Source organism: Micromys minutus (assembly GCF_963924665.1).
Source record: "Micromys minutus genome assembly, chromosome: 9".
NCBI classification, from domain to species: Eukaryota; Metazoa; Chordata; class Mammalia; order Rodentia; family Muridae; genus Micromys; species Micromys minutus.
Genome location: NC_137978.1, coordinates 64208386 through 64229041, shown reverse-complemented (window position 1 = coordinate 64229041; position 20656 = coordinate 64208386). Strand labels below are relative to the sequence as shown.

Below are 20656 nucleotides of genomic sequence, written 5' to 3'. Positions count from 1 at the left end.
ATGGCGGTGAGATGTACAATTCCGGCACTCAGAGGTGGAGGCAGGAGGATCCAGTGTTTGAGGGCAGCCTGGGCTACATAGTGAGACCGTGTCTCCAAAACAAAAACGGAGCTGGAGAAATTGCTGAGAGGTTAAGGGCATGATTGCCGAGGATGAGGAGGGGTTCCAGCACCCGCACGGTAGTTCACAACCATCTGTAATTCCAGTTCCGAGGGATCTGACTCCCTCTTCTGGCGTCCACCAGTACTGCATGCATGCATGAGGCCCACAGCCATGAAGGCAGGCAAAACATTCATATAAAATAAAACATATAAAGGTATCTTTTTGAACACTGGAAACTGTTCAAACAAAAACAAAGCATACACCAAATTTGATCTTTCCCTTTCTCTGTCTCTCTGTCACATTAACTCTTTTTTTTAAATTAATTTATTTATTATATATAAGTACACTGTTGCTATCTTCAGACACACCAGAAGAGGGCATCAGATCCCATTATAGATGGTTGTGAGCCACCATGTGGTTGCTGGGATTTGAACTCAGGACCTCTGGAAGAGCAGCCAGTGCTCTTAACCACTGAGCCATCTCTCCAGCCCACATTAACTCTTTAATTGCTATTGTAACACTGAATTAGCCCTCAGAGCAAAAATCATCCCGGGCTGGGAAGGCCCTTAAAACAACAGGCAGGGCCAGCAGGATGGCTCAGCAGGTAACAGGTGCTTGCGGACAGGCCCCATGACCTGGTCTGACCCCGAGATTGGATGGAGGAGAGAAGAAACTTCCGTGCAAGTTGCTCTGTGATCACCACAGACCCACTCACAAACACACTATAAATAACAGAAACTTTTCAGGAAAAGAGAACTGGTAATCCCACATAGAATTTCCTGCCTTCTGGCGAACCCTGGCTCCTGTTTTAAAACCCAGCCTCCGCAGAACCTTCTCCTAGTTTTTTCTAACAAGCGAATAAGACTCCTACGGGTCAAGCCCTGGGTTTAATTTATGGAAAGTGAGCTGCTTTCGGAGCTTAGGAAGACATGGCAATAGGATGCCGGAAGCTGAGAACACCCCCCAGGAAGGGAGGGCACGCAGTGTAGAGGCCGGGGGATGAACGAGGCAGGGCAGAGGAATCCTTCGGTCCCGACCTCCCACCCACACCTCTGTGAAAACGGGACTTTTCTCAGGTGTTAATCCGTACAGTCTCAGTTTGCAGAGGTAACGAGACTGAACACCACACTCCCTGCTTAGCCAGGCCTAGGACTCCACAGCGCACCCTCATCCCAGCCCCAGAGACTTTGGACCATCTGCTGCTCTCTGGGGCCCCCAGCCGGCCATGGAGGAAAAGAAGCTGTGAAGACCCACAGTTCCCTTTCCGGTCCGGCAGAAGAGTTCCAGCTTAGCCCGGGAGGCTTCGTCCCACAGGCTGAAGACCGGATTGGTAACCCGGTGTCCTCAGCCTCTGCGCTGCAGTCTCACGTGAGATCTAGTGTAGTCCGGGACCCTCACCAAGCATCGTGTTTTCTCGCTGCTTCCGGGCGCCGGGTGGACCGGCGAGAGTATGGATCAGAAATACCAACTTCACCCACCCCCCCAACCCTACCCCCCACCCAACCCTACCCCCCCCCCCCGGTCACCCAGAGGACATAGGGCGGAGAATTGCAAAAGGAGAGGTGGGGGGAGAAATGACGAAGGGGAGGAAGTACTGCCCAGCCTGGCAACCTGACCTTCTAGGGCTAACCACTCCCCCGCAGAGCCACAGCAGAGGGGCTATGAGAGAGGTAGGTGACCAGCGACCTGGGCCCCAATCTGTCCCGTTGTCCCTGCTGGGGAGCTACCGGCTTCGCATTCCAGCATCCCAAAGCCATTGGCTAAGTCGTGTCCAAGAGGGATGTGACCGGAGCTCCAGGAATCTCGGCCGCTGTCCCGTTTGTCCTGTTCTCCCACATAAATGTCTGGGGCAATTTTTGCGCCTCTGGAGGGCCCAGGTGCCCTGGATGCTGCGAGTGGCCATCCACTCGTGTGTCCGCTGTGCCACGCACAGTACGAGCGCCCGTGCCTGCTGGACTGTTTCCACAACTTCTGCTCTGGCTGCTTGCGTGGCCGGGCAACCGATGGCCGCCTGTCCTGTCCACTGTGCCAGTAAGTGCTCCAAACCCAGAGAGGGTGAAATTTTCCCTGGTCCTGGAAAAGACCTAGGTGTAGACGGTGAGGTTCTGAACCTAGAAGAGATGAGAACAGTCTGTTATCTTAAACAGAACTAACATTACCGAAACCCCCTCCCCCAAGGATTAGTCAGGGTAACAGAGGCAGTTAGGTGACCCTTACCGCAAGCTTCTCAGAGTCAGGGGGGCTAGGGTAGGGCTGGAGGAGAGGTAACTGGGCTCGGAATGTCCCAGTGAGATAAGAGGTCTGCTGGGTAGCTGTTCCCATTATGACAGGCTTGTCATAACATCACTGGGCAGGGTCGGGCCCTCAGGACCAGCTGGTTATCGTATTTATTCCAGACCCCACTACTCTGATACGGCTATTCTTAGCTCCTGTCTGGAATGTGAAGGGTAGTGGGGAGAGATTCCCGCAAGGGTGTCCAGATCTTGGCTGCAGCCTTTCTGCAGGCATCAGACCCTGGTGAAGGGTCCCAGTGGCCTCCCGCCAGTGGACCGGCTGCTGCAGTTCCTGGTGGACAGCTCTGGGGACAGCGTGGAGGCCGTGCACTGTGCCAACTGTGACCTGGAGTGCAGCAAGCAGGTGAGGGAGCAGAGGGCAGCGGGTGCCAGATGTCCCTAACACTTACTGCATGCATGTCCCTATGCACCCTAGAGACATACAACACTGACCCATCCGTGAAGTCTCCAGCCACCGTCTGGGATTGGACTCCAACCATGCCCCCATCATTCACACTGGTGGGGAGAGCAAGATCCAGGAAAAAAAAAATGACTTGAGGGGGCTGGAGAGATGGCGCAGTGGTTAAGAGCACTGACTGCTCTTCCAGAGGACCTGAGTTCAATTCCCAACAACCATATGATGGCTCACAACCACCTATGATGGGATTTGATGCCCTCTTCTGGTGTGTCTGAGGAAAGCAACAGTGTACTCACAAAATAAATAAATAAATAAATAAATAAATAAATAAATAAATCTCATTTTAAAAAATGACTTGAGCCAATAACCAGATAGGAGCAGGAGTTGAGGCCATTCAACTTAGGGAGAGCTAACATTAGGGTCCCCAGGTCAGGGTGGAATTATGAGCTATCATGGGAGCAGTGGCTCATGGGAGCAGTGGCTCAGTTCCCAGGCCTAGGGGACCCTGATGACTCCCTGCTACTTAAGCACGTGGAAGTAGCTAAAGCCACTATTGTTTGCAGCTGTAAGTAGCTGAAGGGAAGGCACCCGGCCCTTATGCAATGGCGGGTACAGGTTTGATGGCCCCAGAACAGGAAAGCTCAGGAGTAAACACCTCAAACTAGCAAGCTGAAAAGGCTTCACCCGGAAGTAAAGATGACAGGCAAGGCAGGGGCGGGGCTATGAGGAAATGGTCTTGACTTCCTATGGAAATAGTGAGAGGCTTCAGGGCTGGTGTGAGGGGTCAGTGGTTATGACAGTGGCTACTTTTCGAAAGGACTAGGGCTCACCTGCTGGCACCCACTCACGACTGTCTGTAACTGCAGTCCTAGGGGATCAGCCATGCACGTGTTCCACAGACATACATCCAGACAAATAAAATGACATCCTTTTTCTAAAAGAGAGAAAGAAAACCAATATTGGGCCAGTGGGTACCAATGAGTAAAAATCCTTGCTGATTTGGGTTTGGTTGTCCTCTGATCTACACACACACACACACACACACACGTAACTTCACACAGATAGTAAAAAAAAAGTTACAAGAAAGGCTTGAGAGCTAGGAGACAGACGGCAGGCTCAGCAGTTAAGAACACCGGCTGCTTTTCTGAGGTCCTGGGTTCAATTTCCAGCTCACACATGTCTGTAACTCTAGTTCCACAGACATACATATGGGGAAAAAACACCAAAGCACGTGAAATAAAACTAAACATGTTTAAGAGAAGTAGAGTTTGATGGATCACAGCCAGGGTTATGGGCACTACACCCCAAGCTCTGGGGTTGCCTCTCAGGGTGCTTACACATGTCCCTCCACACTGATGGCCAAAGAGCCGCCTGAGTGGGGGATGGGCTCATGAGTCGTCTCCCTCCTCTGCTTCCTCTCACCGTCCCGGATCCCACACCACCACGCACCTTGCTGTCAGACACTGAGGTGGCAGCCTCTGTTCTCTCCCGGTTCCTCTGGGGAGCTGAGGACACTGACAGGGCCCCAGGCTTGTAACTTGACCTAGTTTGCCATGCTGGGAAAGGAAGGTGACCAAGTGGACCTGCCTGTGGAGCCAATGCTCAGTGCCTGGGGTACACCACCACGTCCGTGACTGAGAGTACCAAGAGGGCCTGCTGCTTGTGTGCTCCTCAAAGGCTTTACACTGCGTTTCTGCCTCCTGTCCCTGTGAACTGCCAATTATTGTTGTTGTTGTGTGAGTGCACTGTCGCTGTCTTCAGACACGCCAGAAGAGGGCATCAGATCCCATTACAGATGGTTGTGAGACACCATGTGGTTGCTGGGAATTGAACTCAGGACCTCTGGAAGAGCAGTCAGTGCTCTAACCTCTGAGCCATCTCTCCAGCCCCGATTATTATTATTATTATTATTTTTAATGTTAGAGTTTCGCTACTGGGACCACAGGAAGGAGCTGGGTTTAGTCCGGACCCTTACCTGGGTTAGGACTGATTCGTCCAACGACACACGGTGGCTGTGGTCTTAGTACTGAATTCAGTTGGGTTTTAGAACTCTAGACCGAGGAGATGGAGGTCTGAGCCAGCTCTGGTCCCCAGGACGCAGAGACCACGTACTTCTGCAACACGTGCGGGCAGCCCTTGTGCGCGCGCTGCCGCGAAGAGACGCACCGCGCGCGCATGTTCGCGCGCCACGACATTGTAGCCCTGGGCCAGCGCAGCCGCGACGTGATCCAGAAGTGTAGTGAGTGAGGTACACCTTGGCCAGGGGTGGGGACCAGGCGGGCGTGTCTCCAGGCTCTCACCACTGCGCCCCACCCCGACCCCCAGCGCTGCATTCGGAGCCCTACATCATGTTTTCCACCGACAAGAAGTCGCTGCTGTGCATCCGCTGCTTTCGGGACATGCAGGGGTGGGTAGAGGGAGCAGGCAGGGAGTGGGTGGAGCGTGGACGGAGCGGATCTTATTACCTGTTTCCCGGCAGGGAGAGCCGGGCCCACTGTGTGGACCTGGAGTCAGCTTATGTGCAAGGTTGCGAGCGGCTGGAGCAGGCGGTGCTGGTGAGAGCGGGAACCAAGGAGCTGAAGATGGGGTGGGAGCTGTGAGAACCCGGTGTGTGTGTGTGTGTGTGTGTGTGTGTGTGTGTGTGTGTGTGTGTGTGTGTGTGTGTGTGTGTATGGAGTTGAGACTTCGCTGTTCCCAGGCAGTGAAGGCCCTGCAGACAGCCACAAAAGAGGCCATTGCGCTGCTGCAGGCCATGGTGGAGGAGGTGAGGCACAGTGCCACCGAGGAGGAGGCAGCCATCCATGCACTCTTTGGCAGCATGCAGGTGAGGGGTGGGATCAGGAACTTCCTGGGGTACCTTCATGGAGCTTACAGTGTAGTGCCAGGTGTTCACTCAAATTGTCTTGTAGGCATTAATTATGGTTGCCTAGAGAGTTCCAGAGGATACCAGAGGCTAGCCTAGTCTGGAGTTAGAAGACTGCACCAGATAGGTGACACTTAAGAAGCTTGTAGGCGGGCTGGAGAGATGGCTCAGCGGTTAAGAGCTGACTGCTCTTCCAGAGATCCTGGGTTCAAATCCCAGCAACCACATGGTGGCTCATAACCATCTTTAATGAGATCTGATGCCCTCTTCTGGTGTATCTGAAGACAGCTACAGTGTATGTAATAAAAATAAATAAATCTTAAAAAAAGAAGCACCCAGTCCGAGGCATCTCGAAGGCAGTACATCCAGGAAGGAGGAAAGCTTTTGAAGAGCTCTGTGCTAAGCTGCCTGCACCCATGCCCAAGGCATTATGGTAGGGGATGTCAGAACCAGACACCAGGTCAGTGGTGCTCTTTCTCCCAGGACAGACTGGCCGAGAGGAAAGCACTGCTGCTGCAGACTGTGCAGAGGTGAGTCCCTGCCCCTACCCCGGGGTCCCCACCCCAGCTCTGAGCCTGAGCCCTGGGGGGCCTGGCTCTGCCTCACATGGGGACAGGACACACAGGTGGCTGCCATGGTGTGTTCCCAGCGAAGGAAGGAACAGGGAAGTCACCCCACAGCTGGTGGGAAGCCCACCGTGGTGGCATGCCTGTAACTGTAGCTCTTGGAAGGTAGAGGTGGGCAGATCAGGAGTTCAAAGCCAGCATCTGCTACACAGCTAGTTCAAAACCAGCCTCGACCATTTTCTTTCACAGTCAAAACAAAAACAAACAAAAAACCCTGAGCTAAGAAAATGGCTCAGCCAGTAAACACCACAGAAACACAGGATCTAAAGCCACACTTCCAGTGCACAGTTTAAAACAATACAGTGACTATAATTCCAACCCCGGGGAAGGGACTAGATGACCCTTGGGGCTCACTGACCAGAGAGCATAGCCAATGGGTGATCTCAGTTCAGTGAGATGCTGCCTCAAAAGGTTATCACGGAAGACCCCTGATGTTGGCCTATGGTTTACATGTGCATATGCATCCTGCCATACGGGCACACAATGAACAACACACACACACACACACACACTAGTGAAGAGAGGGCTGTAGATTCCAAGATCCTCCAGGCGGGCCTTGGGGCAGCATCTTGGAGACCACACAGCCCAGCCTGCCCCTCCCCCAGCCAATATGAAGAGAAAGACAAAGCCTTCAAGGAACAGCTGACCCACCTAGCCTCCTTGCTGCCCACCCTCCAGGTAAGATTGAGGGTGTGTAGGGCTGGACATAGCCCACCGCCCAGACATTGAGCACGCCCCCCACCCCGCACCCCTGCAGGTTCACCTGGTCATCTGCTCTTCCTTTCTCGGCTTGGCCAGCAAAGCCGAGTTTCTGGACCTGGGTTATGTGAGTGTCTCCAGCTCCTGCAGGACCCCCCCTCCCCTGTCCTCAGGTAGAGTCAGCCTTGCATAGAGACTGCGTGTCTCACATCACCTGCAGGCTGACAGGGGAGTCTCAGGGCTTCTCTTCCCTTCACTACAAGCCCCTTTCAGGCCGGATGAATCCCTTTTAAAAGGGTGGTGAGCATAATCTACTGTTCCAGCAAACTGCAGTGTCTCTCTGCGGGAGCCCCACTTCCCTTCCTTTAAAAAAAAAAAAAAAACATTTATTTATTTCATGTATGTGAGTACACTGTCGGTGTCTTCAGACACACCAGAAGAGGGCATCATATCCATTACAGATGGTTGTGAGCCACCATGTGGTTGCTGGGAATTGAACTCAGGACCTCTAAAAGAACAGTCAGTGCTCCTAACCACTGAGCCACCTCTCCAGCCCCCCACCTCCCTTCCTATGCGTGTGGGTAGTACCTGTTCTGAACCAGTCTTAGGGGAAGGCTGGAACTAAGAGAGACGAGGTCAAGCGTCCACTAGACGTCTGGTGCCTTCAAGCCCCCCCACTTCTCCGTCCCGCCCTGGCTGCCACCTCCTTGCCACCCCCACTCCCCCACCCCCCGTCCTGAGCTTTTCCCTGTGGCAGGAGCTGATGGAGAGACTTCAGGGCATCGTCACGCAGCCGCACCGCCTAAGACCGGCTCAGAGCAGCAAGGTGCGCGGGCGCCCGGTCGGGAGTCGGGGTCGGGAGACACTGGGTTAGGAGAAGGGCCGCTCATGACCCAACCCCCGGTCCAGATCGCCAGCGACCACCGCGCAGAATTCGCGCGCTGCCTGGAGCCGCTGCTGCTGCTGGGACCCCGCCGGGCTGTGTCCACCGTGGGCGGCGCCAACACGCGAGACAACCAGGCGGGCGAGCGGAATCTCCTGGAAAGGTTCCCGCGCCACCCTTCCCCGCCAGAACGTCCACTTCTGTACTTGGGGTCTGGGCCAGGCGACAGTCTGAAAGTGAGGGACGTGAACTAGCCCTTGAGAACGCTGGGGCAGGAAGCTCCGGGCAGGCGAGCTTGGTCAGGAATGGCTGAGAGACAGGGTGCTCCTCAGCTCCTGCAGTCTCCTCAAGCAGGCTGGGCAGGACACTTTCGGGGGTACGGGGATGCAGAATCACTGTGAGTCGGGGAGTTCTCGGCACAGTTGAAAGCCAGAGCCTCTGAGGGATTAGAAATTGTGAAGCCAGTATGTGTAGGGCTGGGCACTCCAAGTTGTTGGTTCAGACCTTGCGTGTCCTGGGAGTGAGCTCACCTCGGTGTACCCAGATCCAACTGGAGGGCGGGTGGCTTTTAGAAACCATCAAATCAAATCACGTAGTGGCCCTCCCTTTGGCCTTGCCAGGGGCCCTTGAGAGCTTCCAGGAGTTCCATCCTGCAGGTGGGTTGAGGGCCTGGGGCTCCCTGAGCAGCCAAGGGAGTCCAACCCTTTCCCCTATGCTCATGGGCTTTCTCCGCAGGTTGGCAGGGGGCTCAAGCCCCAAGATGCTAAAGACAGCCAGCTGTCCGTCCCCAGTTGGAAAGATGTCAGGGTCACCTGTCCAGAAACCCTCGCCACACCGCTTCATCAGCACGAAGGTGCTTCTGGCCGAGGGCGAGGACACACCCTTCACAGAGCACTGTCGCCGTTACGAGGATTCCTATCAGGTGTGTGGGCTGGGCAAAGCAGGGTTGTGAGTCCCCACCCCTTCTTCGGTAAGATCCGGTTGTCTGGCTGGAAGCCAGTCTCCATTGGAGGACCTGGCGGTATCCACGCCCCCTCTCATCCCGGGCCACAGGGTCTGCAGGTGGAAGTGCAGAACCTGAAGGACCAGGTCCAGGAACTGCACCGAGACCTCACCAAGCACCACTCCCTCATCAAGGCGGAGATCATGGGAGATATCCTGCACAGGTCCCTGCTGTTGGACACACAGATCGCTTCCGAGTATGCCTCCACTGAGGGCATGAGAGCCGTCTTCCAGGAGGTAACCTCTCCCGGGAGCTCCATCTAGCTTTGGCTACAGAAGGCGCACAGAAGGAAGCGGCGAAAGTACCTGGTATGGTACCTTGCCAGACCCTCAGGCTGGGGGGTTCTATGGCTGGAGACTTTGCTCCTGAGAAACACGAGGACCGGCTTGGTGTGTGTGGCTATGTGGAGCAGAAATACCAGCAGTGAAATGTCTCCCCCAGACCACAACCAGCACACCGTTTTACTCTTTCAGATTTGGGAAGACGCCTACCAGCGAGTAGCTACCCAGCAGGAGATTTATGAAGGTCCCTGGCAGTGGTACTGGGTGTTAATCCACATGGGAGCAGGGGAGGGGCTAGTCAGTCACTAACCATTCACACACACACCCTGCTCTCCCGGTATTTTGGCCTCACGTCTGCATCTGGGGTTAGGATCCAGTGAGTAGAATGACCACACCACATGCTGCTTCTTTTGATCACAGATGTTACTTAAATGAGTATCTCTAGGTAGTACCAGCCTTGGGAGCAACAATGTAACACCAACAGCCAACACTCTGGCCTTGACCTTACAGCCCAGCTCCATGACCTTCTCCAGCTCAAGCAGGAGAATGCCTATCTCACCACCATCACCAAGCAGATCACACCCTACATCCGCTCCATTGCCAGGGTGAAGGAGCGACTGGAGCCCAGGTGAGGATAATGGGAAAGATGCCAGTAGGGAAGCCGGCAGGCCAGGCAGTTAGAATCTGCAAAGGTCTGCCTAAGAAGTGGTGGTGTACCCTATAGGCTGAGGCAGAAGGATTGCAATGAGCCGGAGTACTCAAACGAATCAAGAAAAACTCCTAAAAAAGTGTTAACTGAGCAGGCCAGGTCCAGGAACTGCTGTGTTCAGGAGCTGGCTGAGCTCTTTCGATTCCTAACCAAGACTGTACTCTTCTTGGGAGTCCGCAGACCTGTCTTGTTTGTGTCTGGAGATGAGCGAGGTGATTCCAGCCACTGTGGTTTTTCTCTGTCTGGAAGTCCTTTGCTTTGGGGTTCCGTGCAGACTTGACCCGTTCTCCTTTGGATGAGACTGGCCTTCCCCATCACCTTCTCATCCTATAGGTGCTGTGTACTTCCCGGACAGTTGCTTCTGTCTTCCTGCTCGTTTTTGTTTTTCTTCCCCCTCTCCACTGTTTCTGGTGCTTGTGCATCTTTAAGTGAGGTAGAGGCAAGTGGATCTCTGTGGATTTGAGGCCAAGCTGGTCTTCATGGCAAATTGCAAGCCAGCCAGGATTAAACAGTGAGACCCTATCTCCAAAACTAATTATTTTGCGTTTGTGTGCGTGCATTTATAGGCACACATATGGAGGAAAGAGGGACAGTTAGCAGGAGTCATTCTTTGTGGGTTCTGGGTACCAAACTGAAGTCCTCCGGCATGGCAGCAGGCCCCCTCTGACTTTTAAGTTCCCTTTGGTGCTGTTCTCAGCACCTGCTGTTTCCTGGAGATACTCTTGCCACTTGAGACTGAGTAGAAAGCTTTGATTTCTGCTTCAGGAAGCTTTCTGCTAAGGCTGGCGGCGTCCTCTGAGTAAGTCTTGTCCAGGTGCTTGTTTTCCATGTTGCAGGTGACCCAGAATCATCTCCACAGCCCTAGGCTTGCAGTGCGCATCAAAGGGACACCTCCCAGGCCTGCAGGAGGCTCATGGGTCATTGAAATACTCTTCAGATTTTGGTCCTTTTCCGGTTTCCTTCCCTGGAGGCCTCTGTGTGGAGCCGTGTGCTGCTCTCTCCGGGCTCTGTCAGCTGTGCTTCCTTGACACATTTCCCCCGTGGCTAGTCATCTCCTGGTTCCAAGGGCTGCTGTGCTCCTCAGCCCAAGGTTTCCTCATCTTCCTCTCTCCCTAGGTGACCTCACTCATAACTCCACCCCCTCCCCTCCCGTGTGCACACACACGCTCATGCTGTGGACTAAACCTGATGTTGGGTGACCCTAGAGTGTGCACTATGGTGAGCTGTCACACCCCGAGTCCAGGTCTCTGGTTTAAAAGCACTAAAGTGACACAGATACCCACTAGTGCGCCCTAGCATTCCTGTGCCCCAGCCTTGCCTCCAGCTACATCCTTTTTGGTGTCTCTGTGACAGTGGCCAACAGAAGTCTGGGCATGGCTCCACATCTAAGTCCTTATCGTGGTCAATGGCATCACGTGTGCTGAAATCCAGGCTGGTCTGATTCCTTTTCTCACCTGTGCCTATTTTTTCCCCTTTCTTTTCTTTTCTTTAAAAGATTTATTTAATGTATACAAGTACACTGTAGCTGTCTTCGGACACACCAGACCCCATTACAGATGGTTGTGAGCCACTAACCATGTGGTTGCTAGGAAACTCAGGACCTCTGGAAGAGCAGTCCGTGCTCTTAACCACTGAGCCATCTCTCCAGCCCCGGTTTGTTTGATGAGACAGGGTTTCTATCCTGGAACTCACTCTGTAGACCAGGGTGGCCTCTAACTCTGAGATCCACCTGCTTCTGCCTCCCGGGTGTTAGCATGGCAGCTGTCCGGGGCCCCTCTCTGCCCACCTGTCAGACCACACAACACCCTGGCCACAGTGGCCTTTCAGCTCCACTGCTCTAGCTCCCTTGTCCGCCCTCCCTGAGAGGTTTGTGTTCCAGGCTGCCATATTGTCACTCCACATTACCTGGTCCTTTATCCTGAGGTGTCGCCCCTGACCACCAGATAGCTTGTGAAAGCCAGGCCTGACCAGGGCCTGCATGCTACAGCGGTTCCCCTCCTGGGAGAGATGCGAGTGTGCCCTGGGCGGCCTACTGTCTCGGGTCTGGGTGCAGTGTGAAGCTGAGGCCACCCGCCGGGACTTCCTGCTTATGCAGCCTATCCGGCTTCTCTCACCCAGGTTCCAGGTGCCCGTGGATGAGCACACGGGGCGTCGGCAGAACTTGTATGAGGAGACACCAGCCAGGTGAGGCAGGCTCTTTCCAGCCTGAGCCGGAGTGAGGGGTCTGGGGAGAGGCAGACTTTGGGACAAACAAGGTTTGTGTGCTGAGTCCTCTGAAAGCCAGGACAGCTCCTGGAAACCATCAGACACCAAGGTTCACCTACAGTGCCAGGGGCTGCGCCCGGAACTCTCTGTGAGATCCAGGAAGGATCTGAGCAGCTAGAGCCATTCCCTGTGAATGTGCAAGAGATGGAAGAGCAAGGCTGTGAAACAAGCGGGCTGGGGAGATGGCTCAGGCACATACGCTTGACCCTCGGATGTATTAAAAGTTGCTCGGGGCTATGCCAGACGGTGGTGCTGCTGCACACCTGTGGTCCCAGAGCAGAGGCAGGAGGATCTTTGTGAGTTTGAGGCTGGAAAATGGTTAAAAAAAATTTTTTAATTAAAAAAAAATCGAAATATATATCCCTCCCTCCAGAATAGCCAGGGGTACAGTGGGGCCTTGCCTCAAAACAAAACAAAGAAAACCAAAAGGCTGGGTGCCATTTCAGCACTGGAGACTGGAGGAACCCTGGGGCTTGCTGGCCACCATCAAAGCCTGCCTACCCGGAAAACTCTGGGCCAGTGAGACTGTCTTCCCGACGCCCAGTGTGGCTAGGGCCTGAGGAACAGCACCCTAGGTTGTCCTCTGGCTCCTGTATGCACATATACGTAATGTGTAACACATGTGCAATTGTACTAGAGATGGAGGTGGGCTAATTGGAGAATTTAGGCCACTGTGGATACACTGAAATATGAACACCCCAAACCGATAGAGCAGAGACAGGTAAGTGTCAGTCACTGTGAGGAAGAGGCCTTGCAATCCTCAGTGTCAGTGTGCCAAAGGCAGAGCAGGAGGGTCTCCAGCTTCTGCATAGGGCCAATGTGCTGTAAGGAGCCGCCACCAGTCTGAGCTGCGTAGAGACAGCCATGACCTGGGGTGACTCACTGCAGGCACATTTCCACCTCAGTGGGTGTCCATTATGAAAGCTGGACACAGTGAAGTGATGGGCGGGGACTTCCAGCTCACGAAAGTCAAACTGTTCTCCAGGACTGACCCAGGATGCACCACTGAGAAGAGAGACAAGGCTTCTGAGCCCAGTGGGAGCAGCTGGGCCCTGAGCTGCCTCCCCGAAGGGCCTTCACTAAAGAACCAAGACCACCTCAAACCCAAGTTGGAAGCTGGAGATGAGGGGTGGAGAGCTGGCTCAGGGCCTAAAGGGGCTTGCTACCAAGCCTGACAACCCTAACAACAGACATGGCAGAAGGAAAGAACTAACTCCCAGGCACAAATGAAGGAGCGTGGAGAACTTCCCGATGAGGGTGACTTCCCACGTGGAGAGAACAGCCTAGTAACTGGGTCCGAGCGAGCTGCACCCAGGCAGTCAGCTTTCTCAAACTGACACACAGGCCGTGGGCAAGCTCTTTCAGAGGGCCTGGGGCTCGGACCCAACAGGGTGCTCACAACCATCTGTAACCAGTCCAGGACATCTGACACCCTCTTCTGGCCTCCATGGGCACCATGTATGTAGCTCACATATGCAGGTAAAATACATACAAAAATAAATCTTAAAAAATGTAAGCTTCATGGGCAGCAGTCAGTTCTGGAAGGCTAAATGATGCCCTTGCGTTCACATCTTAAGACAGCACACAGCTCGACTCGGTTCCACAGCAGATGCTGGTTTTACATATGTCACACACACAGACACAATTACAGCGTGATGCCCTGCCCTGCTCTCAGGTACCCACGAGCCACTGAAGCAGCGGTTCTCACTCAGGAGTCCCGTACCAGACACCCTGCATGGCAGATATTGACGCTACTCAGAACAGTCACAAAGTCACAGTTATAAAGCAGCGATGGAGTAATGTCATGGCTGGGAGGAACTGCATTAGAGGGTCCCAGCATTTGGAAGGATGAGAACCGCTGTGGCTTCTCTCTCACTCAGAAGAGAGTCAAATGGACAAAATACACACGAATTGACGCTGGTGGTGCTGAACTCTCCTTCAGACACCATCACCAAGTGTAGTTCTACTGTCACACTTGTGCATTGTGAAACCAGGTCACTTTATTTAAGAATTAGAAAGAATATTCAGTATCTGTGAAAGAAAATCCCATTTAATATATTTAAATAAACATTTCTGTATGTAAAAAGAAGAGTACAGTGATTACTTCACAGTTCTCCTTCCTTGCAATGGGTCAGACAAGCTGCCTCCACTCGGACAAGCTTCACAGCCTCGCAGCTGCCGGCCCATGGGGAGGCTGAGGGCTCTACCTTGCCGCACTGTAAAGCAAAGATACCTAAGGCAGGGGAGAGTGCAGAGAAGCAGGCCTCACCGGTTGTTTTGAGGCAACCCAGGAGCTTTGGTGAGCCCTCAGGGACTTGATCCTGAGTGGCCCCAAGTTAGCAACTAAGTGGGAGGAATTGATAAGGCAGACACCCTAGGTCCAAGGTCACTGCTGCTACGCTTTCTGCCCTGCTTGGAGGCCATTACAAACTGTCACATCTGCTTGTGGCAGCCGCAGGGCCTCTTGAATGCCTCCTGCCCCGTGGTTGCCAAGTAGCCTTTTTTCTGTAAGGTACCCTCTTTCCACACAAAACCTCCACTCTGAAGCCTGCAAGTAGACAAATCAATCTCCTGACAATTCCTTAATCTGTGGAAACCCTAGGGCATGGCAGCCTTTTTAATACCTGAAAAGCTTCGTGAGCCCGATTCTGCTGCCACCTGTCATGGCTACATTCATAAGGTTAAGATAAATCCACCCACAGCAGCAGACACCAATCCTGTCAAATCCTGCCTGGAAGAGGCTCATCGACGTATAAAGATAGAGGGGGGGGATATGGTCTATGGAGGTGGTCAGGTGTGGGGGAAGAGGTGACTCTGCAGGCCCAAGCTGAGGATGAGCACATGGGGGGGGGGTGGAAATGGGAAGAAAGCGGGAGAAGGAAGAGCAAGAACAAGAGAGGAGCAAGAGAGAGAGAGAAGGGGCAAACAGCCCCTTTTCTAACAAGTCAGGCACACCTGGCTGTTGCCAGGTAACTCTAGGATGGACTTTAGACAAAATGCTAACACTCAGATTCCCTTGTGGATTGCCAACTGCATCCTGGGAGTGTCAGAAGGGTGGCCTGATCTTCCACCACCCACATCCTTGGGATGCTCCTTAAAGAACGCAACCTCTCGTCTCCTAAGGTACAAATCGACATCTCACCACGGGCTGTCATGGCCTGGGCTCCCCTCTCTGGACCTGGCACAGGCTGGCCGTTCTGGCCTCTGGCAGGTGGAGGGTGACACCAAGTGCCAACATTCAGCCTTGCCACTGACAATGCCAAGGGCTATCGTTAGCTACTGTCTATCCATCAGAAAGACAACTTCATGGCTCTCAAGGGGAATGGGAGGCTGGAGTCGGCCCAGCTTGGATGCACTGACAGTGAGCTGGGTGTGAGTGCCAAAACCCAGCCTAACGAGTAGCAAGCGTGGTCTGTCTCCACTCGTTCAAAACTGAATACCAATGTCCCACCCCGGATATCCCTGGGCAGCTTGGTGTGGACAGCAGCCATGGCTGCCACAGAGCTTTACAAGCCTCAGGTCCCAAAGGCCGGCAGCTCCTGAGCCAACTGGCAAACCCGTAAGCCTCTTTGGTATATAGAACAACAAAAAAACTAAGCCATAAAAAAAAAAAAAAAAAAAATCTAAAAATTAATGACTTCCAAGCTGGCAGAATGGTTTGGACACACACTGCTTCCTAACACAAACCTGGTCGTCTTCCGGTCAGGTCTCAGTGCCACCAGCTCATCTTAACACCCTGTAAGCCACACCCCCACCTTACCATCAGTTTGGAAGTGGTGTTGGGGTCCTGGCTGCAGCACTGATGCCTGCAGGTTTGGGGAGAACACTTCAGCTGTGCTGGTTCGCGGCTCTCCTGGCAGCTTCCCTGACTTAACGCACTGATCAGGCACAGGTCTTTGAGGCTTCTGGATTCTCAGACGTTTTGGTGGGGAACTGGCACCGGGTCACCTCCCTGCTGCTGAATGCCTGTCTATCATGTCAAGAACAAGCCAGAATTCCCCATTTACACAGCCCCAAGGTTTTGTCACCTGTCTGCATCCTATAGCACAGTACTAACCACCAGCTTGACTGTTCCTGGTCTGACGAGGTCTTAAGGTATTTCAATATTAACCTTCACCACCCTCTTGGCCAGAGCACACCCTCCATCCCAGCTTCCTTCGATGGGCCTCTGAGAATCCACGGAACAGACCTGCAGACCCGGCAGCCACACGCGCCCATCAGCTCTGCTGAGAAAGCCCGGCAGCAGCAGATTGCTGTGGTGTGGTACAGCAGTCCTGCTTCCAGCCAGCTAACCAGCAAAATGTGAGCGGCCGACGTCAGCGTGCCCCCATCGGCTACATGGCTGACTGTCACGTTGCTCCTGACAATGTCAATTCAGCCACTGCCAACATCACGCCTCGGGTCAGCACCCACGCGGACTTGTGTCCTGCTGGATCCCAGCTTGGCACTAATCACCAGCCCCACTTTGGTGCCCTGGTGGAGACCTGCCTAGGTACAGCAAGCTGCGGGTGTGCGGTGTGCTTAGCAGCACCACGGGGCTCCCTGACCTCATGTACCAAGTGTGCTTGTGAAGGAAGGGAGGCTTCTGAAGCCTGGGAAGACAGAGCTGTACTCAAGAATTACCAGAGGCTGAAAGCCAGGAATACCGAGCATCCATCCTCTCCCACCCAGCATGTCTGCTCAGTGGGGGAAGAACAAGGTTTTGCTCAAGTCTGAGAGGACCTGGATGCTGCACAGAACCCTCTGCAGCCGATCTGGATTCTGGAGATGGCAGGGAAAGGGAGATGCAGCTTTCAGCCCTGCAGCCTTTTATCGAGCTGGGTGTGAGCTGAGTCACACACATTTTCCCACTGGACTTTCCACCCAGCTGTGCTCGTGCTTGGCCGGCGTTAACACCCTCCTACATGTCAAGGGCGAAGCTCTAGGGCAACTAACAAGACCAGATCTGGAAGGACCTCACAGCAGCCCAGACCAGGGTTAATCAACACTAACGCTTTTGCACTCAACACAGAGAAAGCCAAATGCTCTTCCAGACCAGCAGAATAAAGACGCTAATGAAAGTCAGCCAGGCCTCTCTACTGTGGGCTGTTGAGGTTAATCGGCCTCCAGCTGCAGGTGCTTGAGCCATGATAGAGCCTTCTGGAAAAGCTGCTGCAGCAGTAGGGTGACTTACTTTGAACAAACACAGGAAACTAATCTGACACGCATTGAACACAGAAATAAAAACACAAGCTATGATAGATGAGAACAATCCCAGACACATGGAGGGCAGCATTCCTCAGTGGTAGCACAGACATTACTTCCTATGGAAACAGACGAGGCAAGGCCAGGACCGTGGGAGAACCCTGGGCCAAGTTCAACGGCTACCCGAAAGTTGCAGAACCCCCTGCTGCCACGTGAAAGCTGGACTTGGGAACTCTGAGGCAGGAAGGCCCAGTGTCCCTTGGGATCTACACTGCTGCTGTATAAACTGGTGTGGAAATGTGATTTATGTGTGATGAGCCGAAGGGTGGAGTCACACACGTGGAGGCGGACAGAGGTTAAAGCTGGGTTGTGTGGGGGTTAAATCAAAGGTTTTTGATTCGTTTCGAACGCTGACATTCGGCAACTCTGACCACATCCCCAGTGGGCTGAGCGCTGCAAAGGGCAGTGTCCATCTCTCCCAAGGATCGTGCAAGCACACTCTGGCCTGAGGGGGCATAAGCCTGTGGCTTGGGTCATCCCCTGCCACTGTGGAAGAGGCGCAGATGAACCTCCTTGACACGCTCCTTGCTCCGCCTGCCTTCAGTGCAGGGGATGGCTGCCATGGCTCCTTTGGACCTAAGGTCTTCTCAATATTAGTTCCTGGTGACGTTCTGAGGAGTAACTAGTGACATATAAAACAATTAAGAAAACTCACTCTGCAGTGCCCGACTTGAAAGAGTTTTGTCCTAGGCTGCACAGGGCCAGAGGGGCCTGGTCCCACGGGGCCTCTCCCTGTCATAGCTCCACCTTGACCCCCTTGATAAAAGGCAGGCCTGTGGGCACCCTCTTCTTATACTCCAAGTACTCTTCCCCAAAGAAGTGAATCAGCGAGATCTCCTCCTCTTCTGTGCGATCACGGAAGAAGCGCCAAACCGTCAGAGCGTAGACCACACCACAGATGGGGTTACACAGCATCACCTGCAGAGGAGTCACAGGACACCAAAGTCAGAGCAGCCCAGTGCCCAAGCACCTTCTCTCCACGGACTTGCTGGAGCCCTGGAGATGCTAGAGTACTGTGAGGCTGAGAGCCACTAGCGTTCCTGGGAGCCACACTCACGGCTGTGCCTTCTGTACCTGTCTCTGTGATTCTCCTTAGTAAGCGAGACCTCGGTTACAGTGAGGGACCACGTGGGTTTCAATCACGGGTGACACATGCCCCCCGCCTGCCCTCTTGTGAATTTCCTGATGGAGGAGCTCATGCTGGTGTCTGTCCACCCTGACTTCTGCCATCTGAACACACCTGCCATCTGAACACACCTGCCATCTGAACACACCTGCCATCTGAACACACCTGCCATCTGAACACACACACCTGCCATCTGAACACACCTGCCATCCTTGGACACTCCCCTCCCCTCCCCTCGGCCACATAAGCCCAAAACTGCTCCACTACCTGAGCTTCAAAACATTTCCTTCTAGTGACCATTCTGCTCAGGAAGTAAGTGTCCACAAGTCAGAAAGGACACTTTTATACATGGATTCTTCTTTACACACACACACCCTTGTTTAACCTGGTCCAGCTGTGGAAACCACTAGCCCAGTCTGCCCGCTGCAGGCATCAGGACCTGTCTAGTGGTACCAGGCACACCCTAACTTCTTACCACGTCCTGCACTGTCCACCAAGTACTTGCTGTGTGCCTAGCACCATGCTAAGACACTAGCCCTTCACTCAATCTTTGACAAGGGAAGCCTCAGTGGCCAGGCCCCACCCATCTGTCACACCTGGGCAGCTCTGATGGCACATCTCTTCATCCTCAGTGACAGCCTTCTGCTGAGCTAGGACGTCAGAATCTAGTGCGTCACCAGCACCATTGCAGTAAGAGGAGAGATCGTGTATTGTGGAAGGGTAAGTCCTGCTGCAGGTGAGACCTGTCCTCTATGCATTTGCACAAGCATCCGCCCCTCACACATCCAGGCAAGCACATGTACCAGGGCACAATGCAGAAAATACCCATTATCCAGAAAGGTCTGAAAAATCCTTCCACTCTGAAGCACTGAGGCACAACAAAAGTACTTAAGGCAAATCACTCCCCTCCGTGTGTCACCAGGCTGTGACTGCAGGTGGGACAGCACAACGTGTCTCAGAAACACAAAGCTTTGAAAGAAATGCTAGTCACCTGCCCCTCCCACATCATTATGGGGTCACCAGAATCCCCATGGCCTATGCACCTCTGATGGGATGTCTGGGCCCCACATGATCTTCCAAGTCTCTACTTAGACTCTCTGGCCAAGTTGTTCCAGGACTAAGTATAGAATCCAGAGACAGCTGTCAAAAACAAGGGTTTGGTCTGCACCGAGACCGAGCAAACCCCCACCGCTCTCATTAACCTGGCAGGACCTTGGCCTCATTTAGACCTATTTTTTGATGAGAACCCACTGAGCCACCAGAGGGTGGCTGAGGACACTCCCTCCCTAAAGTCTACCTTCCCTTACCCAAGGTGCTCCAGACCCAAGTCAGAGCAGCAGAAAGGGGCCCAGTGCAGAGGAGAACTGTGCCACTGCCACCAGGGGTCCATGCCCAGAAGCAGGCAGTCCTAGGAGTGCCACTGAGAAGGGCAGTATTGCCTGTCTCTTCCCACTGCCAGCCACTGTCTGTGCCTTCACCCTCTGACTGGCATCCTGGCTCCTGTGCCTTCACCCCCTGACTAGCATTCGGGTCCCCTTTCTCCTTTTCTAAAGCTCCCTCCCTGCAGGTGATTCACCTCTGTTTCCTGGAAGCTACAAGATATACCACTTGCCTGCCTTCAGTGTTCCTTTTAAAGAATAAATTGTCCTCAAGTTTAAATAAAACAACTCAAAACAATGTCCTGATTTTCACCTCTAAAACATCGAAAAGTAGATGTGATCTCCAGCTTTTAGAGTCATCACCTGAAACATGCCAGGGAGCATGAAAAAAGCAGCCTGTGCACACACTGACACACTTAAGTGCATGCTTAGAGACCATGGGCTTAGTGTGCCAATCACACTTCAACTGAAGAAACTGTAAAACGTCAAGTGGTCTAGATAGGAGGGTTACAAGTTCAACCTCAGCTCGGGCCACATGGCAAGACCCTGTGTCAAGATATCAAAAAGAAACTTAGAAAACATTAAGAGTCCCAGGAAAGCAGCATCAACTTTGGTACTATACCTGGGTTCCGATACTCCAGTAAAACCAGCCCACATAGGAGGGGTGCCGGCACCAAGCATACACCCCACTTGTCACCAGAGTGTGGGTGTCTGACTTTTCACTCTGCACCACGTGGTTGAAGTTGGAGCCAGCTGTAAACATGGCAGCTTTCCTCAGGCATTCC

The 20656-nt window shown here is 53.4% G+C and overlaps 2 protein-coding genes across 2 annotated transcripts in view; one reads left to right on the top strand and one right to left on the bottom strand.

The window, feature by feature from the left end:
* Positions 1 to 1341: 1341 nt before the first annotated feature.
* Positions 1342 to 13297, top strand: RNF207 (ring finger protein 207; the record flags this gene model as incomplete). The annotated part of the gene is made up of 18 exons (XM_080921375.1): positions 1342 to 1432; positions 1726 to 2133; positions 2607 to 2739; positions 4888 to 5032; positions 5119 to 5200; positions 5273 to 5348; positions 5492 to 5617; positions 6140 to 6186; positions 6888 to 6960; positions 7040 to 7108; positions 7739 to 7807; positions 7891 to 7988; positions 8600 to 8786; positions 8918 to 9103; positions 9341 to 9392; positions 9659 to 9776; positions 11976 to 12041; positions 13108 to 13297. Exons 2-18 carry the CDS (start codon positions 1943 to 1945, stop codon positions 13295 to 13297), a joined length of 1908 nt encoding a protein of 635 aa, XP_080777501.1. The 5' UTR covers positions 1342 to 1432; positions 1726 to 1942.
* An 857-nt stretch (positions 13298 to 14154) lies between these two features.
* Positions 14155 to 20656, bottom strand: part of ICMT (isoprenylcysteine carboxyl methyltransferase) — a 10319-nt gene continuing 3817 nt past the window's right edge. The window contains exons 4-5 of the mRNA XM_080921381.1: positions 20494 to 20656; positions 14155 to 18284 (exon numbers count right to left, since the gene is read on the bottom strand). The exon at positions 20494 to 20656 is cut by the window's right edge and continues 55 nt beyond it. Coding sequence (XP_080777507.1) covers positions 18102 to 18284; positions 20494 to 20656 — 346 coding nt within the window. The 3' untranslated portion in view covers positions 14155 to 18101. The remainder of the gene's footprint in view (positions 18285 to 20493) is intronic.